This window comes from Perissodus microlepis, chromosome 15, assembly GCF_051167445.1.
Source record: "Perissodus microlepis isolate ML-2025 ecotype Zambia chromosome 15, ASM5116744v1, whole genome shotgun sequence".
Lineage (NCBI taxonomy): Eukaryota > Metazoa > Chordata > Actinopteri > Cichliformes > Cichlidae > Perissodus > Perissodus microlepis.
Genome location: NC_140475.1, coordinates 15,002,407 through 15,013,673, shown reverse-complemented (window position 1 = coordinate 15,013,673; position 11,267 = coordinate 15,002,407). Strand labels below are relative to the sequence as shown.

General features: G+C 41.6%; 1 protein-coding gene across 1 annotated transcript in view; it reads right to left on the bottom strand.

Annotated features, from left to right (window-relative positions):
• Nucleotides 1-354: 354 nt before the first annotated feature.
• The window catches only part of tmem121ab (transmembrane protein 121Ab), a 48,060-nt gene continuing 37,147 nt past the window's right edge, over nucleotides 355-11,267 (bottom strand). Inside the window, exon 2 of the mRNA XM_084953967.1 lies at nucleotides 355-3,239. Within this exon, the coding sequence (XP_084810093.1) occupies nucleotides 1,467-2,411 (945 nt within the window). The 5' untranslated portion in view covers nucleotides 2,412-3,239 and the 3' untranslated portion in view covers nucleotides 355-1,466. The remainder of the gene's footprint in view (nucleotides 3,240-11,267) is intronic.

The window sequence follows — 11,267 nt, the reverse complement described above, 5'->3', positions numbered from 1 at the left end:
TAACTGGTAATAGAACAAAACAAACAAAAAAAAAAGCTGGAAGGTGATAATGAGAACTGGGAGGAAAAGAGCGAAACCGACAAAAGGTTCATACATTATTATCACATTTTGAGAATAAATTCATTGATTGCATTCCCCCAAAATTGGTAGCCTTAGGGACAAAATGCTCCAAGATCCCAGAAAAAGGCTGCGCAGTCTAAATATTCATGTGCTGTGTGGATTGTTTTGTGAAAAATATGTTGATGGTAGGAAGCTGTTGCTCTCAAAATATAACACAAGCACCAAATAATCTTTAACTGAATAAAAAAAAACTATATTTATTTAATTATAGTCAGCACCGAAAAAAGAAACCACCATCTTGTTATTATTAATTTCTACTTTTATTAAAACATCATTGACCTCCAACATGTAAAGAATGTACATAATAATAATAATAATAATAATAATAATAATAATGAACTGAATAACATCTGAAATGTCTTTTTTCTGTGTTATTTTATTTCTTTATGTTTGTCAATTCTCTTGTGAGGCATACTTGGGATTCTCAAGGCTTGAGATAGTTTTAAAGGAATGTACAGTACAGGAAACATGGAGTATCTTTCCCCCATCGTCTTATTTCGCTTCTGACATCTACATATTTTTGTTTCATTTGCAGTTCGTCACACCCATCAAACACTTTCATCTGCTCCAAAACAACTTGAAATAGGCTAAACCTCCCGTGGTCAACACGCAAGCCCTTCAGACATACACACTCTTGCGTGCACGCATGCACACAAACACATGTCGTTTCACTTTAACGCACTCTGGGATGCCTGCAGTGGATGGTATAGTGATTTGCACCGGTGCTTTGATCAGACTTTTGGTCTGTAGCATTTCCCACAGAGAACCTTCCTCAGCAGACCCAAACATAGAAGCCATCAACCTTGCTCTAGCACAGATAGCCAGAACAGATAGCCTCTCACGAATGACCCTTGTCACTCTCTGCTCCTCTTTTCCATCAGTGCTTCACGCTGAGTGGTATGTCCTTTGGTGCTGGAATTCAAAGGAAATGCCACAGATGCGCTGTCATAAAAGTGACCTTTAAAAAAAATGCAAGATACTCACTGAAGGGGAACCAGCTGTCCATTTTACACGACTTAATGTCACTGGTCAGAGCAGTGTGGAGATTGTCTCTAAATAAAGTTTGAACTTTTAAAACATTTGAGACAATTAAAAACACAACAGCACGATAAAAACTTTTGTTTTGACTTGAAAAGTCTGCTCGCTGCACTCAGTCAAGTGTAGGTTTACAGTATATTCTGACAGGCAGGTGATGCTAGAAATCTCTTTTATGGTTTCACAGCAGTTCGTGTGGGCTTGACAAGAGCAGAATATCATCCTGTCATGCAGCTGATTTCTCTATTCTCTGTCCTCCACTCCTAGAGCTTTCACTTATTTTGTACTGTTGTTGAGTCTAGCGCTGGCGGTCATGTGTCGATGACATCCTGCGCCGGTGAGGGTTCGTGTGGCAAACTGGTGGCGTTGGGCAGTGGCTGTGTGTGGCTGACTGAGTTCTGCTGCAGCTCTAGTGCCATTGCATTCTGTGGGTGGGGGAACTCTTTCACCTGTCTGCGATACTCCAGGAAGGTTGAGGCCTTGGTCGCGATGGCCACCACGTTCTTCCCGACGAAGATTGTGGAGACCCGACTGTCCTGAAACAACACCATGTTTACACCACGTATGAGGATAGTGACCACGTTTATGGTGACCAGGCTTAGGACTGGGTATAGCATCATTTTCTGGGGTGACATGTGCTCCCCCTGCATGCTGATTTCACTGAGCGACACACAGGGCAGAATAAGCAGCAGGATGTAGCAGTAGAAGAACATCAGGCCCTCAGCCCAGATGGGCAGGCCTGTCCGCTGGGGCTCCCACAGGTTAGCTTGGATATCCAGCAGGTCCAGAAGATCCAGAGCCACCCAGAAGAGACGACTCCTCATGTCCTCCTTCTTCCGGAAAGTTCTCACATATTCCATGCTATCCAGAGCCACTAAAACTAAGTATAACCCAGGCACACACACGGATAATAGTAACGTCAATGCTTTCCGTGCTACTGTCTCCAGACTTTTCCTGTCAGCCTTGCAATTCTGGAAGACAAAGTAGAGTTTGATCTCCAGCACAAAGATGTACAGAAACCACAGGATCATGGCGTATCCTCGTCGGGCGGTGCGCACCTCAGCACCGACCCAAACTGCCACATATCGTAGCACTATGAGAAAGCACACATCCCCGACTAGCACTATTATGCACACACCGATTTTCCTGGGACCCTGGTTCTGCTCCACCAGGTAGGCATCCATGAAGGCCATGCTGGTCATGATGACGATGGTGGTCAGGCAAACGTGGCGTTTGTCTGGGGGTGGCAACACCATGGCGAGGGCACCTCTTGGCTCTCACTGTCAGGCCACAGCTTGTGAAAATAAAAATAAAGTAGTCTGGACACTCCAAACCTTTAAGGCTGGAGGGGGAAAAATGGCATTTAAGGTGCTCTGACAGATGTTGTGTGCACAGGAGCAGATGTCCTGCTACAGTTTATTTCATAATAAAATAAGTCACTGCACTAATAGTCCATAGAGGACGATGATTATTGCAGCGTAGAAGCAGAGCTCTGTGTGGGGTACGACGCTAACTGCTGATTGCTCCCAGACCACGCGAAAACAGGGACACCGCCTCGTTACTCAGCGCACTTCCATTGATCCAGCTCTGCCCCTGAGCAGTGGCTACACCAAGGGCTCCACAGCTGACACACCATAACTGATCGTAATCCACACGCCGTCAAATGGAGCCGACTCTGAGAGCAGGCTTTGTCTAATGGACATGTGACTGGATGGCGGGGCACGGTGCCGCAGTGTAGGAATGTTTATGGGGGTGTTTATTTTTGTATGCAGTGGATATATGCACGCTTGTGGTGCAGCTTGGCATGTGCGAGGAATCCCTTTTTGAATGCTCCTGTGGACGGTGGTGCAGTGTGTGTGGCTCCTTGCGGTCCTGCAGTGTGCGTGAAGGGAAGTGGAGGAGAGAGAGGAGAGGAGTCTGCAGTGGCCAGAGGCCCCCAGCCGCCATAAATCACGGAGACAGCAGGTCAACGGCCCGTGAGGTCTTGCGTCTGACGCCGGCTTCCCCGGGGGGAGGCTCTTACACCGGGCTGAAGATCCATCCTACCCCCTCCTCTTCTTGCCACGTGCCGGCCTCTCCAAAGCCTAAAGGAGGAAGAAATAAAGAGGGGATGGGGGGTAGAGGAGAAGGAGAAGGAGAAAGAAACCTGTCAGCACTACTGGGCCATATAACACAGTTTCATTGCCAACGGCCTTCCACATATGAGGAGCCAAGTAATGTGTCAGCTTGGCTCAAATATAGCCCGTTTCACTATTGATGGGACAGAGCATATTGCACATGTAAAACTGCTTCAGGATGTTATTTCCTCTCTATTGTCTGTGATATGTCACATGACATCTGGTTGCACGACTTAATATGCTTCCGTGGAAATGTTAATATATTCAGCATATTTGGGGCCATAATACCCTGTAGTTTAATTCTGAGAGCTAAATTAATAGAGGATTTATTACAGAAACTTATAGAAGCCAATTTTAAAGTCACACACAGTAGCTAACTGCTCTACGCCTCTTTCTTTCTTTTTTTTTTCATTCATTTATTTCTTTTTTAAAAACATTGCTTGGCACTGCATTTTCTTCCTAGGCAAGGGTAAATGGGATAAGCGACGGCAAAGAGTTCATTTCCTGCACATATATTGAGTCAGTTCGGTGCAGTTTCAAGGAAACGAGGAAAGTGCGACTGCAGCATGTATGCAGCAGGATTTTTTTAGCGGCTACGGTGACTTTTGTTTCAGTGACTGCAGAACAGAAAGCGACACAGATTTCAGCTATCATTCATGCGTGCTCTTTGTCAACAGTGCATCATGAATGATACTGATAATAATAACCCTGTCCATGTTTAATTTTACCTTCAGTTTAAGCTCCAGTTACAATTACTCTTCACACTCTGTTTTTTTGCTGAATGATGTTTCAAGGTGTTTCTGTTTTGACCTGTTTAATATTTGAGCTGATGTGTGTGTCGGAGCGTGTGACAGGTTCGGTTTGGGAAGGCTGTGTGGGCATCTGTGAAAAATAAATAAATAAAAAATTAATAAATAAATTAAAAAAAAAAAAAAAAACAGATGCCAGGCACTTAACTAGCCAGCAGGAGCTTACCTTCTGCACTGACCTCATCCATAAATAACTCAGCAAGTCTAAATATTAGCGTGGAGAAAAGAGAAAAAAAGGAAAAATCGAGGTTTGAGAAAAGAAAGTGAAATGTGCTAATTGAGCAGAAACGTCTCAATCAGTTTGAGTTTGTCGAGTTTCACATTGAGCGGGAACTAGCGTTTATCTGTCGTTCTGTTCTGTTCATTTCTGCCTACTCCTGTCACCGGATCCTTCAGGCAGAACGCACATAAATCACATTAGTGTTTCTGTCAGCCCAAGTATGCTTCAAATCAAGACACGACTGCAACATTCAATGTGTGCTGCTCGTACAAACAAAAGTTGTTTGGCTAACGCAAGTCTAACTCAAAATTTCTGCAGTGTGGAAAATATCCTGTTATTGTCAGGAAAACAGAAAACACAACTGGTGTGATTTTACTTTGCATCATTAAATTTTCAACAAATGTCAATATAATAAAAAATATCATAGAAATGAAAAAAATTGTACCAGGCGATATTGATTGTTTTTCTTTTCTTTTGTTATAAAGAAGTAATACGTGAACTGATGAATTCTCATGTTCTCAGTCATTAGGTCTTCAGTTATATACTTTACTATGTTATTGATGAGTAGGTTTTGTCTGGTTTGTTTAGTATTCTCCCAAATCTGGACACCTAAAAGTTGTTGAGTCATATATATTCTTTGGTACTACACACTTCAAGCCTTCAGTACCATCTTAATTCTTCTGACATTCATTCAATAAAGTGCCAGAACAATTCCTCGCAGATTTTGCTCCATATTGACATGATAGTATCACACAAATGCTGCTCATTTGTAAGCTGCACATGATGTGAATTTCCCATCCCACCAAATCCCTAAGGTATGCCTTTGGATTGAGATTTGGTGAATGCGGAGGCAGGAAAATTGCATTACAACAGCAGCCAGTCTGGCACCAACACCCATGCCACGTTTGAAGTCACATAAATCATCTAATGCTCTGAACTTTAGCAACTCATCTAAAGCAGTACTACATCCTTAAAGTACTGAGCTGACTGATTAGATGTAAATGGTAAATAGGACTTTCCTACTCTACTTAAGCACTCAAAGTGCTTCCATACAACATGTCTCATTCACACACACTCATACAGCCACTTTTTCTCCAAGTGCTTTCTATCTACAATAGTCACACTCTGATGAACAAATCAGGAGGAACTTGGGGTTCAGCATCTTGGCCAAGGATACTTGGGCATGTAGACTGGAGGAGTCAGAGGACTGACCCACAAACCTTGCAATTAGTAGATGACTCGCTCTCCCACAGCCACCTGATGTTTGGGTTTATGAGCAGTTTAAGAGGTGGTAGTGGGTTGTTCAACTGCTCGTTAACACAAAGAGCAACTTGAGTGTATAATGCATTAGTAAATCATTATGAAAATGTCATGGTCCCTGGGTTATTGAGCAAGTGTTTTGAGTTTGAGTTTTTTCTAGGTCTTTCTCATTTTTAATTATCGTTGTATTATATGTTCTATCATAGGTCTTTACGGTTTATGTTTGAGTCCCATGACCTTCTGTCTATGATGCACTCTCCTAGTACCTCAGAGTTTTGTTATTTATATTTCTAGTTGACGGTTTCATATTTGATTATGTTAATTTCTTTTCGTGCCCTAGTTTTGTCTCTGTGTCTTGTCCTCAGCGTCTCCTGTGAAAAGTCTCCCTGTTCGTTTATGTCTCTGTCTCTCCAGTCATGCCCCTGTTTAGTTCTGTCAAATTCGTATGTCTTAGTCTCAGTGTTTGTTTTCCCATTTCTCTAATTACCTAGTATGTATATATTCTCTAAGTCTTCCTTTCCTCTTTGTTATGTTGTCCCTCCTGGTTGTGTCCTCGCTTGCAGTATGTGGTCCTTGTTGAGCTGAAGGTTTGATTTTCTTTGTTTTGGTTATGTTATTCTGAGTCCTGCATTTGGGTACTGCCTTTGCCCTCCACACAGCCTACATGATATAAAATAGTTAGTAAAAGCAGTGCTTTCAACAGCCACTCTTAAACTGTCTTTTTTTAAATAAAAGTTTGCCTTTGAAAGTAGTACCAAAGTTGGAAAAGCACTAAAACAAGAAATACTCCAACCTCAAATATGTCAACTGTGTTTCTAACAAAAATGGAAAGTCAAAGCCTAAATTTCCTGCCCAAGCCACTTTCTGACCACTTTAGCAAAACAATGGCAAGCCTTTTAGTGATATTGATTGCCTTCTTTGCAAAAAGCCAATCGAGACATGCATTAAAAGTGATCCACCACTGTGGACTTTACTATTGTAATTTAGAAACTGGGACTTTACTCCTAGTTTGACTAACTGTGCTCTTGATATGAGAGATTTAAGTATGACATAAATAAACATGAGCTTGTTTTCACACCCGCTGTGTGAAATCACTAAAGCAAAAATGGGCTTTTGAGCTTTTTGAATGAGATCCAAAGATTGCGGAGAGGTTGTTTTTCATCAGAAAATACCCCCCTTAGAAAACATGAACTGCACCGTGTACACCCTAAAAGCACATACAGAAAAATGCAGCTTTAATGGCACCCCTGCAAGAATTTAAAAGGGTGCACTGGGTTATACCCCCATTTCGTTGAAGAATACAAAAACAACATGTTATCTAATAACATGTCAAATCAAGGACTGCCAGTGGAAGCCCAGTTTAAGTGCACGGTACCAGAGTGCGCCTCATTTGTAATCCAAGCATGGATTTGAATGTTTAAAACCCATTATGTAGAACAGGGGGTACGTAAGAGATTAAATTCATAAGATGGTGATTAATTGACTGATTAGCAGAATGCTGTGGATCATTAACATGCTATAAGGAAGACTGCTTCCACATATACCGTACATCGAATCATCATTTAAATGCCATTAATTATCAAAAAAAGACTTTGAGATTGTTTCGCTAATGAACGGATTACGGCCAGAGTGATAATATGAGAGTGCCAAATTGGATGGTTTGAACCTTGGAGGAATTACGACTTGAGCTGCGAAACATGGATCCCAAGATGTCATCGCTGTGATTCGTTGTTGCTGGTGCGCCCTACGAAGCAGGAAGTTGATGAACTTTGACAATATTAGATTATTATTAATCCCATCTGCCACAGACTGTGAAAAAATCTCTTTGTCTGCGTGAAGTGATGTCAGAAGCGCACTGCTCTGCTTAGCATATTCCGTTCAGAATTTATAATGTATTTCTCAAGGCTGAAGATTAGTTAACGCTGAATTAGAAAAAAAAAGAAAAGAAATGTCCACTGATATGAGATTTGACAGCTGCGATTTCACATCTCTGCATGACTTTTTCTTCCCCTCCCTTTGGCGCAGGGGGCCTCTATTTATAGGAGTCTGTATGTTTCAGCTCTACTCAGAAGCTTCAATTATACTGCGTATTAATTATGGTTTACTATAAATAGGCACCACGGGGGGCTGTGAACTGGCAGGACAACATTTCTTCACAGAGGGAGGCTATTATTGTGTCTGTGGTCCAGGCCATTATCTCTCTAAACAGCCAGAGCTTCCTTGTCAGGCAGTTATTTTAACAGTTAGCCTCTCTGACTGGCTGCAGACGTCCACACTGATCACAACAGGACCAGAGGTTGGGGTATCAAGTGACATGTTTGCTTTGCTGTTCTGTTTGTCCTAAAAATCAGTGAAGGAGGTCAGTTTAAGCCAAAGAACAGGGCAGTGCAGCTGCAAGAACAGCACTTTGGCACAGGATTCTTTCACTCTCTACCATGTGGAAAAAAACAAAACAAAAGAAAAAATCAATTCAAAACCCTATACTCGTTTTAAATGGTGCAGTGTGCAGGTGCTGCTTTTGAAAATGAGCCTGAAAACAGAACATTTTCAAGCTCTGACTTCGCTTAATTACCCTTGTTCCTGCTGGATTGATGTTTGTCTTTTTTTTTGACACAGATTCAGAGCTTGAGAAAAGTAAAGTCTTTCAAGCTCCGAGAAGCTTCTCTTTTAACACTGAGGTGTTCTGACACTTCATACACTCAGTAAAGGTTGTGGGCTTGCACTTGTTTACAGCAGCAAAAACATTTCATCCTGCAACAGTGGATGGCGTTCTCCCTTACCTGTAGGTTTCAAAGAACACTGAGCTGTTTATGCTTTTGGAAACTGTATTGTTATGCATTAAACATATCGCATTACACTGCCAATTTCGTTGTCTCTCCATGCTTCCTCCTGCCTCAAAACCTCAAGGATGATCAAATGTTTACGTCAATGTCAGCAACGTTGCAGTGGGACAGCGCAGGTCTCGAGAGTGGGCCGTTTTGTCCGATATTTATGTCAGGTTGTCTTCATTAGGACCAGAATGAAACCCATATGCTGTCTTGGCTGCAAGCCATCTCCATCATCTCAGCAGGTGTTCTGCGCTGTCCTTTGTGTTACAGTCAGCGCTTGGCTAGGTTGAGGAGAGATAGCAGATTGCTTTGAATTTTCTCAGTACACAGGGTACAGCTCAGCACAGCTCAGCTGAACAAATGCTTGTGCACACACACAGTAACTTAACACACATGCACTGTGTATGTGAGTGAGCACGTGCAAACGCACGAAAGCTCTCAGAAAACTCCATCTTTTCTTGCCTGAAAGGCTGCTGAAAGGATTGCAATCTCTAGGTCACACCTTTATCCCGTATTTCACAGCTTCACAATGTTCGGTAACCACACACTGATCGAATATATCCTGCGCTGATTATAACACGGAAAGGTATTAAATCCCCAGATCCCTGAATACATGTTAAAACGTGTCTCACGTTCCCTACTGGGACCAATAACAAACCCAGCTGCATTCAAAGCTGACTGCTTGAGTTCCCCAGTTGTGCTGAAGACTCAGTGTGACACAATGTTCTATAATCACCAGAGACTTAAGCTCTTGTGCAATACATTATTTACAGTGTATTTCTATTATTCCTAATGAATTGCTGTGGTGGTGAATTCAAATTGTGAACACATTTATTTTGCTTTCTGTTGTCATTTTTGGCAGGTTTAGTCCTTTTCCATCTATTTTGTGCAATTCAAAGCAGAGACATCAATTAGTCAAAACACAATACACTAGGTTTGTACGTTACTAGCTGCTCTTATATCGCTATTCTCTTGTTTTCTTGTTATCCCTGTATAATATGCTTGTGATTGCTTATAAGGTTGCACTGGGTTAGAATACTGAGAAGGATCTGAAACTAAGAAGAAGGCTGTGATTTGTAGCAGTAGCTAAGCTCATTTTATCACCCATTATGGTTGATTAAGGCTGATCCTTATTCTACTTTGCCATGTCACATTGTGTGTGTGTGATAAGCACTGAAGGTTCATTTCAGCCCATAACTGTAACTAACTCAATCTGTATTTGGGCTGTCTCTGCTTTTAAATAGCCGTGGGTGTTGATCAAACACTATTGAATCAAACATGCTGCACATGACAAAGGATAGATAGCTGCTGTGCAGGATAGGCTACAATAATAGGCATTGTACAGGGTTAGATGTTGAAAGCAGCTCAAAAGTGTTTTTCCTCCAACTTGGCCCTTAGCAGCAGAGACAAGGGGCTTTTCAACATGACAGACATGTCTTTTTCTCCTCTGCCAACTCTCAAACGGCCATAATGTGCGCAGCGTCAATCAAAGTGTATTCTTTATTCACAAAGCTGGGGAGAGGATCAAAGGCACCATGCCACAGTGAATCATCATCAAAGTGAAGAGCCCTCTGACATCCCACCCAGCATTTAGTCACTGACACAGGGGGCGAAGATGACTGGTTGCCTAATGTATACACGTGAGGCAAGACACAAGACACTTGAGGTACCGTCCAAAGAGGATGCAGTTCAAATGGTCATTACCGTCAAACATCTTAACCTGATATTCTTGTAATTCTTCTATAACCAGTTTATACAGGGATCATATTAAATGTAAACACTGCATTACTGTGCTACTTTCAAAGTTCTGGCAGAAGTAAGAGCCAATCGTTGATTAATTCCCTCTGATTGGCAGAGATTTTCATTCTCTAAGAGCGAATTCTGAGGTCTAGTCTTTTGTCATCCATGCATCCATGCATTTTCTAACGATTATCTATTTCAGTGTCGCAAGGCGCTGGAACCTAACCAGGGTGGAGAGGCAGGATACACTCTCGACAGGTCGCCAGTCTGTCTCAGGGCTAGCATATATAAACAGCCAACTATTCATCTCAGGTTCACACCTACAGCCAATTTAGTATCACTTATTAACCTAATCCCATGCATGTTTTTGGAGTGTGGGAGGAAGCTGGAATGCCTGGAGAGAACCCATGCAGAACATGGAAACAGAAAGGCCCAAGACTGGACCGTCTTGCTGTGAGGCAACGGTGCTATCCACTGATCCGCTATGCCGCCCATCTCTATCATTTTTAGTTTTAACAAAGTTAAACAATAACTGATTTGTGCAACATCAATAAAACTTTTTCCTATTACGGATGCAGTATCATGATATTAAAGTAAACTGCAGTACTTGGAAATTTAGAAGGCATTTTTCTTCAATATTTAAAAAAAAACATATTCGCCATTAACTTTTGGTTGATTTTTGGTTAGAAATCGACAAAAAAATTAATAAAAAAAATAAGAATAATAATACTCGAAACATAATAAAAATGAAATTGGATCATTACAACAGGAAACTGAGCTAACAGACATCATTTATGGAAGGAGAAATTGTAGGTCTGGAAATTTTGTGCTGCTTACAGCATTTATTTTTACTCAGTGTGACTAATATTGGTGAAAATTTGATTTCAGTGCAATTTAAATGTGTTGAAGTAATTGGTGTTTCACAATATAGATGGCAAAAGTGCCAAGTCAATAAAAGCTTGATGATAGTGTTTTTCTATTGTACTGTGGGTGCAGATGTTACCATAGGTACCACACGGATTGGAGAGATTGGGGAGTAAGTGCAGGTACAGCGAGTGAGACGAGTCATACATCGAGATAATTTACATTTCAGTCACGCAGCCAATAAGTAAAAACCTCAAATATATCAAAGTACCTC